This window comes from Pelodiscus sinensis, chromosome 21 (assembly GCF_052426305.1).
Source record: "Pelodiscus sinensis isolate ZL-2025 chromosome 21, ASM5242630v1, whole genome shotgun sequence".
NCBI lineage: Eukaryota > Metazoa > Chordata > Testudines > Trionychidae > Pelodiscus > Pelodiscus sinensis.
In genome coordinates, this window is record NC_143072.1 from 11,186,899 (window position 1) to 11,200,516 (window position 13,618).

General features: G+C 51.9%; 1 protein-coding gene across 3 annotated transcripts in view; it reads left to right on the forward strand.

Annotated features, from left to right (window-relative positions):
* The window catches only part of AP2B1 (adaptor related protein complex 2 subunit beta 1), a 103,691-nt gene that overhangs the window by 58,513 nt on the left and 31,560 nt on the right, over positions 1–13,618 (forward strand). For 2 of the 3 annotated variants that reach the window (XM_089772151.1, XM_075905002.2), the window contains exons 15-18: positions 2,945–2,986; positions 3,763–3,909; positions 5,730–5,875; positions 9,564–9,693. In XM_089772151.1, the coding sequence (XP_089628277.1) occupies positions 2,945–2,986; positions 3,763–3,909; positions 5,730–5,875; positions 9,564–9,693 (465 nt within the window). The remainder of the gene's footprint in view (positions 1–2,944; positions 2,987–3,762; positions 3,910–5,729; positions 5,876–9,563; positions 9,694–13,618) is intronic. The other variant, XM_075905003.2, reaches the window with a different exon arrangement.

A 13,618-nucleotide genomic window follows, 5' to 3' on the forward strand; every position in this document is an offset into this window, starting at 1 on the left:
TGTGTTGTCTTTCAGGCTCGAATGGCGAGTCTGTGGCTTTCTAAGATGAGCAGAGTAGGAAACTGAGAAAAAGCTGATAAACATCTGGCTCAATTATGCAGAATTATTCCCAGTCCTTTCCATAGTACTTCATGTAAGAGCTTTGCTGCATGACGGGAGGGAGGGTTTTTTTGCTTTCATCAAACAAAGGGCCCAGAAACCTCCATTGCCTGTGGTAACGTTTAGCAGAGAGTCTGTTATGATCAGGTCTTGGTGTCCTTCCTTCCGTTCATTTTCCTTTCTTTCCCCGGACTTCTCTGCTTTTTGATGTAGAGCGTAGCGCTGGCTGACACCTGAAACAAGCATCTAAAGGGAGAGAAGATGTAATAGTGACGTGCTTGCTTGATGAGCCAGTCCTAATGCAGAAGTGTGTTCAGGCCTTGTCTTCTCAGAGATGACTCAGGCGGAGAGAGCTATTTGACTAGAATTTCCCCGTGGCGTGAAAGGGACGTGTTGGAAGGCTAAGAACTTGTCCGGTTCATAAACCCCATTTTGCAAGCTCAGTGTTAATGGGTGCGCACACTTACGCCATGGGGCTGGCAGCTGGGGCCTTTCACTGCTCTGCTCGTTTCACACTAGAATCGTTCACCTGTCTGTTGTCTCTTACATAACCTGGGAGAAATGATCATTTGAGCCCTGCACACTCCTAGGCTAACAAGGAAGGGAGCTCCGTGCTGCTCCCTGGGAAGGCCAGCGGCGCACTCTTCTTACACTAAGCATCCAGGTCTATGTATGAAGCGGCAGTTCCTGCAGTGGGGGCGGAGGGCCTGGGAGATTGTGTAGCAGGCCTGGGAGTGACTCCCCAGGGATGCTCATGTGACTTAGGTGTGCTTAGATTTTCTGGCCAGACGAACAGCCTGAGCGATTGTGCAGTATTTGTAATGTCCCTTTCATGATAAAAGCATCGAGGAGTCCTGTGGCACCTTATAGACTAACTGAAGTAGGAGCATAAGCTTTCTTGGGCAAAGACCCACTTCGTCAGATGCATGTCATGATAGGCAGCATTATGTCTTTAGGGCAAGGTGGCTACTCTAGGGCTTGGAAGGACATACCAGAGAGAGGCGGGGGGCTGAGAGCCATGGAACCAAACTGCAAACCCTGCATAGATCCAAATCTACTTCAAGCCAGGAAGTGTGGCCACATCCCCTGCCCCCTAGAGCTAGCACCTACGGAAAGAGGGAAACCCAGAGCAACAGAGGGGTTGGTGTAAGCCAGAGGGTGGCAGGTGGCCGTGCTACCATCCACTAGAACGCTGCCTTTGACCTGCAAAAAGCCTTCCGGCTTGGTCCCAAGCCAATGTATTTGTATCCACTGCAGGGGGGAAGTGAATGGTTAATATGCCGTCTGTCGGCCAGTGTAAAACACACACACTTGCCATCAGCGCTGCCAGACGGGGGTGGTGATGGCCAAGAACAGATGGAACATCCCTCTCTGCCGTGTGGTGGGAGGGAGATGTTTGTGAGCCTTGCAGGTTCTCAAGTTGCTCAGCTCCAGGGCCGACTGGGTCTCATCCCATTTCATTCTCCTCCTCCATGAGCATCAAGCACATGTGGAGCTTTGATGACCCTGCTTGTCAAAGGGCCCTCCAACACTCTGGGTCAGATGGAGGGCTCTGCTGCTACGTGACATTCAGCGGCGTCCCGGCAAGCCAACCCTTCCCCATGTGCCCATCACTGCATTCTTCCATGTCTGCTCTTGCTCCTTTTGGTGGTGGTCTTTGTCATCACAGCCTGTGCCCTGCGTGTGACTGGAGAGCTGTGTGGCGAGCTAATCAGCCCTGTCCTTGTGGCAAATGATAAGCCTGCAGGGTACATTCAGGATAGACCAGCCTCGCCTCATTGCTGTCAGTCAGCCTGCGGTAAAAACGCGGAGGGAATGGAGAGCTGCGGTACTGAGGCCTCCGCAGCCCTAGCAGTAATGTTTGTACTTGTGCTCAGATCGCTGTCCCCAGGCGATCGCAGGTGCTGGCCACTTCTGGTGACCCCAGCACCGAATTTTCTCTTAAAAATCCAGAAGGCTGCAAATGTAAAAACAGATTGTCTCATGGGCTTCACAACTTTCAGACAAACAAGGGAGCTCACAGTGAGCGTAAAGAGCAAGGGAAGGCTTCACCGTAAACGGGCAAAGGCAAAGACCCAGAGGAGGACAGCAGAGATGAAAGAATTTGGAACCAGAGGGTTCTTGGACAGTTTTAGCTTAGTAGCATCAGAGGAATCCTTGATTAAAAACCTGGGTTCCGTTGTGCTCTCCAGGCTCTGACAGCAGCAGGAAAACACATCTTGTGGAGCTTGCGTGAGCAGTGGGCACATTGGAGGTCCAATCCTTCCCCCTCCGTGGATATTAAAATGAGTGGCACATTAAAAGGATCCAGCTGAGATCTGTGTCAATAATTGTGAAGCCTTTGGTTTTTCTGCACTCTAGAAGCTACCCCCTGGAGCTGCAGTGAGCTTCCTTCTCCGTGTTCTCTTCCACCGGGTTTACCCCTGCTGGATTTCCAGAGAGCTGGTAGCTGACATTGTGAGGTTCGCAGAAAAGTGCTGGTGCATGAAACACACAAAATTGCACAGCCTTTGCAAAACCAAGGCTAGGTGGGAGCCTTTATTCACCAGCCTTTAAAGCACGCAGCCCCAGTGGGAAGATGAATTGAAACATGTTTATCTGAAACATTACAAGGTGTTAGCCTAGTCACCAGCTTCTTCTCTATGCAGCTTGATTAGCATGTGAACCTCTTCCCCTCCCCCCCACCCATGTGCTTTCACAACAGTTCATCTGTCCTGTGCATGGTAAGTGCATGAGGCGCGCTTGCAGCAGTTCTGTTGAGTGAACTGCAAACTCTGTTCTTGGCATCCAGGACCTAGCTTAAATGAACTCTGCCTTTCTCTCCTCTCTCCCCTTTCTCTTTCAGCTTGGCAGTGACCTTGGCGGGGGCATTGGAGGAAGTCCGGCAGTAAGTGCCCTCAATTTTTTCCAGTAAAAAAGCTCCCCCTAGTATAATAACGATATAATTTTCCCCCCAATGCTGCTGCTTGACTAACTACTGGATGTGCGAAAACAGATGGCCATAATCTCAGTGAATGGTAGTGGGTCATTCAAAAGTGGTTGGGTCCCCAGGTGAGTTCTTCAGGGTGGATCTGCCATCTCTGGAGAGAGCCTTTCCTGACTTGAATGAGCAAAAGGAGGCAGAGCTATTGTCATCTTTAGAGTAGCCCTGGTTTCCTGGTGTTCCTAACGGCAAGCAATGGGACTAGATTGCCAATCTGCAGTGGAATGAACCGGTTTTGATCCTGGGACTAACAATAGCGAGCTCCTCTGCAGTTGTATCGTGGCTCCTCCACCATTTCTGGATGTGCCAAAGTCCTTTGGTCTGAAGCGTGGCAGTTAGCATGGAGAAAGGAAGAGGATTTAGATCATCTTGTCCTTTTGCTGGGTGTAGGCAGACTTGTTCCTAAAGTGTGTCCTCTCAAGCCTTCGTGGTCTTTATTTTTCTACGTAGACAGGGAGGGGACTACTAGAAGTGATTTCAAGGCTCTCAAGTGGTATCAGGACAGCAAAGAGTGTGGAGACTGCTCCAGAAGCTCTGAAATTCACAGACATTTAGCGCTATTGATAATTCAGCAGGGAAGCTCTAAAGTGCTTTAAAATATTCAGGATATTGCCTTATTTAATAAACAACGTCCTGTGTGTGCATCATTCATCTCTACCCCTTCTTTCTAACTCTTGCAGGTGGGCCAGACCTTCATTCCATCATCTGTGCCTGCGACTTTTGCTCCTTCGCCCACCCCAGCGGTGGTTAGCAGTGGGCTCAACGACCTGTTTGAACTGTCTTCGGGCATAGGCATGGCTCCTGGGGGATACGTGGCTCCAAAATCAGTACGTAAGGGAGACTTTGCTACAGTATGCTGGTCCCCAGTGATATAGCTTCATCAGCATGGAGTTAATGAAGCCATTCAGTTGTCCCCTTCGTGCTCTTTGGACTATGAGTTACTTCCCATTGGTATATCTTATGTCCTCTCCTCCTTTCCCCTCCCCCCTGAGTGACAGCGAGCGTTGAAGACAAATCTAACCAGTTCAGCATTTCTCTCCTATTGCCAGTAAGGGGATATTAGCATAAGGAAGAGCTGCAAAAATCTGGACTTTACCACTTTCCCCGTTAGGCAGCAACCAGCTAGATGTCCTAGTACAGGTTGACCCTCTCTAGTGCAGCACTCTGTGGTCCAGCAACATCCGTGTTCCAGCATGAAGTTAGTGAGCTGGATGTCTGCTTATCAAAGGTGTGGCCAATTTTCCCACAATCCCATTCATTTGTTTACAACCACCAGTCCTGACTCTCAATGTTCTGTGCTGTTATTTAGCCCTAATTTACCCCTAAATGTCTTCTGAGAGCCCAGCAAGCAGTGGAAGTGTTGGGAATGCTGCTGGACAATATTGACCTCCTGCAGTTGGGCAAATTCTCTGGTTCACCACCTGTCAGGTCCTGAGGATACAAGACTAGAGAGGTTCAGCCTGTAGCAGGATCCCCAGATTTAGCACCACTCGTGCAATCGTTAGTGCTGATCAATAAACAGAGTATCCATTGGTATGAGGGAGTCTTATTTCAGAGGGAATAAAAGAAATATCTGGCTGGTGTGAGCATAGTGCTCATGAGCACCCTGGATTTGCACCTGATTGTAGAGAGTTATTAAAAGCCCTGACAATGTTCATGATTAATCCAGTTATTGATGATTCTTCAGCATCCACAGAACAGGGTCCTGCTAACATGGCTGTGGCCAAGCTAGACTACCCAGTGCAAAGCTAGATCTGTGGGGAAAGCATGTCTTGCCAGAACGGCTGTTGGACTTGGCATTTAGCTTTTCCCATGCCTGGGTCACACTGAAGGACTGAATTGTTGCTTGTGGCACCAGTGTGCTCGCTGCCACTTTGTTTGGAGCTGCCACTTCTTGGTTCATCCCAGTAAGTGGCCGACAGAGGAATAGCTAGCTACAGCCTTACAATAATATGAAACCCATGTGCATAAACTGGTATGCGCCTTATGCCAAGTTTTCAGCATGTGGCTGCCTCCTGGTGCTGTGCCAAATACAAGAGCGTATTTGGTCCCCCCAAGTGTCGAGTGGAAAACCACTGTCCACTGCTCCATTGATCACATGTAAATCCAGCACTTTTCACAAAGCGAGTCTGCCTAGATGTGCTGTTAGACCAAGTCCTGAGCACATCAGCCATGGGCAGGCTGGCCGGTGCTATGGTCCTGCGCTGTTTGCCATTGCTGCCGATCATGATTCCCCACAAAGGTTCTTCAGAAGCAGCGAAGAACGCCAGCCTCATTGATTGTAATTGTTTCAGTCTTCAGTGTGATCCTGACGCGCTTCCTGGAGGAACCTGCCTTATCCTTAGATTAGTCCGGTCTAGCCAATAGCCCCCTTCCATGTTTGTGCACTTCAGTGTGGTGGTGTTTCAGAGCTCCTGCTGGAGCTTTGTAAACAGGCTAGGAGCAGCAGGTTGGGTGTTGCTCATTGGTGAGCCTGATGTTTTGAGATTCCTGGGCCTTGTGTGCAGTTGGGTCCCTGTGGACACCGTAACAGCTGCCAAATGAATGGATTGCCTGATGCGGAGCCTTTCCCTTCAGATGTTTGAGAACTCCACAGGGTTCCCAAGGTTTCTCCCACCACCGAACAGGGTTTCTTGTTGCGTTTCAGGTTTGGCTGCCTGCGGTGAAGGCTAAAGGACTGGAGATCTCAGGAACCTTCACTCATAGGCAGGGACACATCTACATGGAGATGAACTTCACCAACAAGGCTTTGCAGCACATGACTGACTTTGCCATTCAGTTTAATAAGAACAGGTAAGAAACCCGCCCTACCTGTGGTGGTAGGAAGGGGATACGGTCCCATTTCTCTGTTCTAGACATGAGCGTAAGGTACCTGTCCCTTCCAGGGCACAATTGTCAGTGTCCTTGTGGGATTTAAAACAAATCCCGACAACTCGTTCTTCCGTTGGCTGCACGTTGCAAATCCCAAACCATTAAACAGGATTAAAGTAGCTACCTTGATCTATCCAGGTAGTGATCTGCAGGCTGCCACTGGCCCCTTGCTAATTAAATCCCTTCCGTTTACTGGCAGAACATCATAAGAAGAGGTAACAGAGAAGAGGAGCAAGCAACTGTTCTAAAGCTGCACTGAAAACTTTCCTCAATTGACAATAATACAATAAAAAAATCAGTGGCAATGGGATGTCTTTAAAACCCCTTGGCTGTGTCTAGACTAGCAAGTTTTTCCGCAAAATCATGTGATTTTGCTGAAAAACTTGCCAGCTGTCTACACTGGCCATTTGAATTTCCGCAAGAACACTGACAATCTCATGTAAGATCGTCAGTGTTTTTGCGGAAATACTGTGCTGCTCCCGTTCGGGCAAAAGCCCTCTTGTGCAAATCATTTGCCCACAAGGGCCAGTATAAACAGCACAGAACTGTTTTCCTCAAAAAAGCCCCAGTGGCGAAAATGGCGATTGGGGCTTTTTTGCGGAAAACTGCGTCTAGATTGGCATGGACGCATTTCCACAAAAAGTGCTTTCGCGGAAAAGCGTCCTGCCAATCTAGACGTGCTTTTCCGAAAATGCCTTTAACGGAAAACTCTTCCATTAAAAGCATTTTCGGAAAATCATGCCAGTGTAGACGTAGCCCTTCAGTGTAGGGGCTGGCTAGTTACCTGTACTTGTCGCCCATAGGTGCAGGTCTCCTGTGTGGTGAGTCAAAGCAGAGCCCTCGTCCTGGTGAGACCCTCTTTTGGTCTCCGTGCAGTCAGGGCAAGAACTGTGAATGTGTTCGGCCCAGCACCTTAGATTGCTTCAGCAGGTAAATGCTGGACGTGCCAAACTTTTTTGAGAAGGCTCATGGCTCCTGTGCACGGCACTTGCAAGAATGCTCTGTTCTTCCCCCACCCCCCCATTCTCTCGGTGAGGCCAGCAGTAAAACGTCCTTTGATTTCTGTAGAAGTAGAGTTGAGCCAGCACTGAGTGGCTTTGGAAGCTGCACTCTGTGTCTAGTAACTGCAGCATGAGACTGACACATTCATCCACTTGGAAGTGAGTCCACCCCAGGGCAAAAAGCCACAGTGCAGCCCTTAGTAACCCAATGGAGGCTCTGACTGGCTAAGGTGAGTCTCTAGAGTGGGGGAAATGCCTCCTAGAGCCATTTATGCTGCTTCCACCTGCTCTAGGGGTAGATCTTGTAAGGAATGATTTTGAACACCCAGACGGTCCCTGATATTCATGTGTATTTCAGTCCTGCAAGCGAAGGCTTAATGTGATGTGATGACGAGTTCTAGCTATGGGTTGTGTGAAATACAACCGAAAATATCATTGATTGATGCATCTGTGTTATTTTTAATACAGTCTGTTCTCTGCAGTCAGCCCTGGCTTGGTGAGAAAGCAAGCATATGGTCCTCTTCTTTCTTGTAGCTCTGAAGCTGCAGCTCCCCCCGCTTCCAGTGTCAGCAACATTTTGAAACAGCCGCTGGATTTCTAAGGCTGAACAGTGTTTTTATAGCTAGTAAAGCCCTAGCCAAGTACAGCTAAGCTGACAGGCTGCTGAGTCAGCAGATGCAACTGTCCCCCATGAGTAGATGACTGGCTGCATTTCCAAATTGAATTGAGAAGGAGTGCAGTCTCCATGCAAGCCGTAAACTGTCTGGAAACACAGGCCTTCTTAAATAAAGTTATTTGTTGGAGATCAAATCGCCAGGTAAAATAGCCTGTGGCAAGCACAATAGGCAGCAAAATCACTTTGCTGGAAGGAGCTGCAGCTGGCAGGGTAGCGTAACATGGAGAGCACACAGATCTCCCTTCCTGTGTCAGCTGACTCCCTGGGCCTTTGGAAGAGCTGAACTCTGATGTGCCCTCTCGGCCTAGGCCAGCCCTCCTAGTCACCTCACCTCCAGGTTATGGGTGGCGCAGGGACATCTCTCTGACTTGAATCCTGGGACGAAGGGGCTCAGCAGAGAGGCAGCCAGACTAATAGGCTGGAATATGTGGGCAGAGATTGAAGGGCAGTTCTTCAGAATCACATGGCTGCCGAGGGGGTGGCCAGGTGAAGAAGTTCCACACTGGGTGCTTCTAGTGCACCCGTCCCCAGAGAGTCGCTCCCGCCTGGCAGGGAAATGCAGCCCACCACCCCTCAGACTAGGGGCAGGGTAGCTGACTCCCAGAAAAATGAGTCAGGGGCCACACACAATTGAGAAACAACCCCTTCCCCCTCCTCCCCAGTTCCTCACTGACATGGCCCCTGACTGAGACGGAGAGAGACTCTCCCTGCATTCCCCTCACACAGCAGAGCCTAGAGGGGGCCTAGGCTAGTAGATTTTATGGGCTCCAGCCTCACAGGGAGATGGCAGAGGGGCTGGAGCTCTAATATGGGCTCCCCAGTGCTGGGAAGGGGGAGCCCCAAGCCCAGGGGGCCAGATCCAGGCAAGCTGGGGGATGTATCTAGCTCCTGGGTATTAGGTTCCCTACCCCTGCCTCAGACAAAGGCCCAAGAGTAAAGTTCTGAGGAAGACCCTCTAGGCAAGGGGGGGTGGCTCTGCTCTCCTGGAAGGGGAGATGGCTTGGGCAGAAGGGGCAGGACGGTGAGCATGTCACACGGGGCCCCCCCACAGCCCTTAGGCCACCGGAGTGCACAGCATGGTTCTCCAGCAGCAATTTAAAGGGCTCTGGGCTCCAAGCACCCCTGCCACTGCAGTAACGACAGCAAGGAGCCCTGGGCCCTCTAGTCACCAGGCCCTACAGTGGCTCCTCCTGAAGTCAGATGGGGAAAGCAAATGTCAGGGCAGAATGGCCCTTACTGAGTTGCCTGGAATTCAGTTTCAAGCAGCGTTGGCTTAGCTGTCCTACTGATCCCCGCCCCTGAGAGGGGTGCGGCAGCAGAGACCCGGCCACTGGCAGCTGGTCTCAGCCCAAGTGAACCCCTTGAATTGCACTTGCAGACAAGCCCTGCGGAGCATGGTGAGCCGTAGAAACCCTGCCACTGAGCGGGAGGGGACAAGTGAGTGTAAATCCCCGCTTCTCTGGCCACTGTGCTCCCGCAGAGACGCTGCACCCGTCAGGGCCAGCCGTGGCAGCCCTGCTGCGACCTCCTCTGTGGCTGCCCTCTCCCTGCCCTGCGCTCCCCCTTGGACTCAGCAGCCACAACTGCCTGTCTGCCTCCTCTGCTGTCTGTCCAGCCTTTAACTTCACGTGCTAACCAGCTCTCCTCGCAGAGCAGGCTAGTGCTTCCCCAGGGGACTGGCCCGGGGAGGGACATGGAAATGCTGCCGGCAGTGATCTCCCTTGGCCAGGGTGGGCCTTGTCAGGGAGACTCAAGTGCAACCACCCTGCTGCAAATTCTCCTGTTTTCCCTGGCCCCTAGGGAGTGGGGCCCAGCTAGGCCAGCTGAGGCTGACATGGAGAGCAGGGAGACCCTTTGAGCAGCCGGCCCAGCCCACTGCTCCTTAGAGTAACTGGCCGTGCTGTGTAAACGCCCTCTGGCTTTCTCTCGCCAGCTTTGGAGTGATCCCCAGCACCCCTCTGGCCATTCACACTCCGCTGATGCCAAACCAAAGCATTGACGTCTCCCTTCCCCTCAACACCTTGGGGCCTGTCATGAAAATGGAGCCTCTCAACAATCTGCAGGTAAGGAGCATCTGCTACCGCACCAGGGAGAGCGGGGGGCTCACTCCACGTCTAGTGGAGGTCGCCTCCATTTGGGGGCTCCTGCAAACGGGACCCTGGCAGTTCCCTGAAATGCTGAGCAGTGGCTTCCCGGGAGGGGGAATCTGGGCTTCTGGCCAGCAATCTCTTGGAAATAGTTGGGGAGCGGGCAGGGGCAACGTTCCCTCTACGTTTTTCAATCTGTGCAGAATACATTTTATGTTCATCAAGGCTGTGCAGATGTGCACCACCAATGGAAACACATGCTGCTAGCTGTGGGCGCTCTGCTAATCAGCTGGGCATCACCTGCATCTCTCCTGAGTGAATGCTCAAGTGCCCAGCTTCCAGGGACACCGGTAGGGGCTGCTGATTAGTGGCACTGAGAGGTGACTCTGAGATCACTGGTTTTATGTCTGCTCTTGCCCAGAAAGCTCCTCAAGCACTTTGCAAGCCTACACTGACCCATGGAGCCCATGCGATATCACTGCAGTGCAGCCACCTCTTGGGTGGAACGTAGCCAAGAGTGTTCAGCAAGGCTGTGCAGTGCAGAACAGGCGGTCAGATGATTCCTTAGTTAACTGGAAATGAAATGGGTGGTGAAACATGATTACCAGAGCCGGGCTTTGTCCTGGGCACTCTCACGGCTTGTACTTACCGCCCAGCCTTTGGAGAAGGTGCTACGGAGTTCAAACAAGCTCCTGTCTGTTCTGATACACCCTCCAACACTCATACAACAGGCAGACGTCACCCCTTGAGCCTGGGGTCTATGCTACACTGTCAGAACATCAGCCCTCGGCCAAGTCTGGGGTGGGGCTGTGGCCTCTGCGGAGCGACAGCTTGTGCTAAGGACGTACGTGGGGGGGGGGGGCTCTAACCAAGCAGGGCAAGTTGGCCAGTGAAGCATGAAAGTTCTGCAGTGGCCAGACACCAAGTGGTGCTAACGGACAGTGCACCAGGCAGCTGTGCAGAGCCCTGCAGACTCTGAGGAACGAGGGAGGCTGGGTTTGCCAGCTTTCTTCCTCCGAGAGGGCAACCTCCCCCAAGGAGCGACTGCTTTGTGCTTTATCTCTCCGTGTTTGCAGTACATAAGCCAGCCCGCTTGGAGCTGCACAGATACAGCAGATTCAGCTGTGCCAGAGACCGTGCCTTTGGAATCAGTAGAGACGGCAAGCAGGGGATTTGCTACGCTGGGCTCTGAGTGGGAGGAAGAGCCACAGCGGTCTGGAGAGATCCCCATGCTGGGTTTTAGTTCAGCACAATGAACTTGAGCTGTAAGAACAAAGGAACCTACAGGAAAGATGGCTGCCGCCGTTGGGATTAGCTATTTCTCTGGCTTTGCTCGTTTGATGTGGTGCTTTCTCACGATCATTGGCACTTTCTTGGCCCCAAAGAGCTAAGATCCAGGGCAGGTCGAGGAACCAGAGATGAAGGGGTTGTTAATGTTCCATTAATGAAGCCGTTTTGTGCACTTCGTTCCTCAGGCCCTTTTTACTGTCAGACAGGGCTTGGTAAAGGGGCCTAGTGCAACTTGGGGTCAGATTTCAAGGGCGATTCTGGAGTCTTGGCCCTGCCAGCGTTCTCTGTGAGCATTCACCTCCCCATCAGGCAGAGGCAGCTGTCAAACGGGATGGAGCTTTGCAGTAGCTCTCTGGTCCCTGGAACCCAGAGGGTTTAATGCTTTCCCTGTCCAATCTGTTACCTCCCTGCATCTCCTGGGGAGCGGCCTCTCTCATCCAACAGATGAAGTTTTAGTGACTTGATGCTCTGGGGCTGGTGGAATTTGGGAGGAAGCTGGTCTCAATATGTATCCCATTGCTGGGTCTCCAGCTGCATTCAGGGCCGACGGAGCGGAGCATTTCCCATGGAGAGAGAGTTCTTACTCCCGCCTGGGTTTAAAAAAACCCCCAGTGATTCAATTGTGACTTTCATCTGCCTGAACAACCGTTTCCTTCTCTTGACTGTTCCGCTTGGCGGCTTATGACTTATTAATGAGTCTTCAGGCAAACCGCTAGAAATAGCTCCACTGCGTAGTGCCTGCAGCTCCGAATTGGAGCATGTCGAGTGATGCGGTAACTGCTTCTGCTGGAGTGGAGCGGAGACAAGCCCCCTGCAGCCTCTTGACAAAGTCACAAGGCTGGCGGAGGGTGCAGACAGTGAATGAGCTGCACCTGACCTCTGTAGGCACTTTTTCCCCGGAAGCAGAGAGAGGCGAGGCGAGGGTGTGGAATGGATACCAAGAGCAGTATCAGTGGGAGGAGTTGCAGCATTTTGCTCCCCAGGGTAGGAGACCCATGCAGGACCACCACTTCCCCAGGCTTAGCCAGACCCATCAGGGTGGTGATCGGTTTGGTTCAACTGTTACTGAACTCGTAAGGACAGAATGGGCATGTCCCAGGAATTGACCTCGATCTGCCTTCCTGGCTTAGGACCTGGAGGGGTGTCCTACAGCCCTTCCAGAACACACACCAGATCCACTGCTTCCTTGGAGCAGAAAGGAGGTGAAATAGTTGGCTTACCACCATCATCACCAGAATGTGCTTTGTTTCTAGCAGAAAATGCTCCAAGAATCAAGCAGAGAGAAAACGTGTGGAAACCTCCAGCTGCCTTATTTGGAATAGGCAAAGTATCTGCTAGTGCCAGGCCTGCTTACTAGTTGAGCTACTTCATTGCCACAAAAGTTGGCTGCCCTTTGACAATCCAGGAAGCTGCCGTATGGAATAATAGGCTCTCTCTCAGCCGCGAGCTGAATCGGGGTGGTACCAGAAGCGCTGCCGAGTTAAGAAGTGCTGCTGATAGCAGCGGATTTGATGGAGATCTGGCATTGCTCTGACAGTACCAAGCTGTGGGAATGGCATTCTCTGTGTGTTCACACAATCACTCCCCACACATCCTCAGGAATTCTTTGATAGGTGCCTGCTGAGAGAGCAATTTACAGCAAACTATAAGGACTCTGGGCCTATTTTCAGTGACGGAAGGAAATTCTCAGCAAGTTGTGTGAGATTTCATGTGACTTTCTGCATGTGGAATTATTAGGAGCCAGAGTACAGGATTTCTTTGAATTTTAAGGTCTTTAATTTTTTTTATTCTCCATTTTGTTGCAGCAGAGGTGGGCAATAATTTTTGAGGGGGGCTGCTTGTGAATTTCAGAAGTGGTCAAGGGGTGCCTCAGAAGGGGCAGGGCCGGGGACCTTGAGTGCTCCTCTGTCCCTAGACTCTGATTGACCTGGGGGTGGGGGAGCAGTGAAGTCTTTGCCCTCCACCCTGCCAGGGGAGGGGTGCCTAGAGAGAACTGAACAGCTGGTGGTTCCCTCTAGGCCTTGCACACCACTAGCGATGTGAAGAGACTTCCCGTGCACCCTCCGCCCCCAAGTTAGTCAGAGGGAATCCCTCCCCCCACCAAGGAAGGAAGAGCGTAGCAGCATCAGGAGGGGGCTGAAGGGAGGTTTTCCCCTTAGTTCAGGAGGCCCCTCCCCTCCCCTCTCCTCCCCTCCCAGTTCTGCCTCTCCTAGGCATGGGGGAATGGACATAGTCCCTGGCTCCCCCGCCCTGCCAGGGGTGCATGGTTCTCTTTGGTGCTGTATGCCCCTAGTATGGGGAGGAGACTTTGTGCGCCTCTGTCCCCAGCTCTTTATTGGCCTGGGGAGGGGGTGGCGGGGTGGCCTGGCCGCGGGCCGGATGAACCCGGTTGGCTGGCCGGATCTGCCCCTGTGTTAAAAGTAACAGAATAATCCTCAGGCAGCCAAAGTGGTCTCTGAATTCCCACCACACTAACAGAAACTTCCCAGGCTACTAGTCTGTTCTGCAGGCAGCAATTTCAGAAGTAATGAACTTGTCCTGTCCGTGTCATAATGTGAAGAGGTCTGGCTATGCAGGATGCCATCAGGGTCCACACATAGCCGTTGGCCAA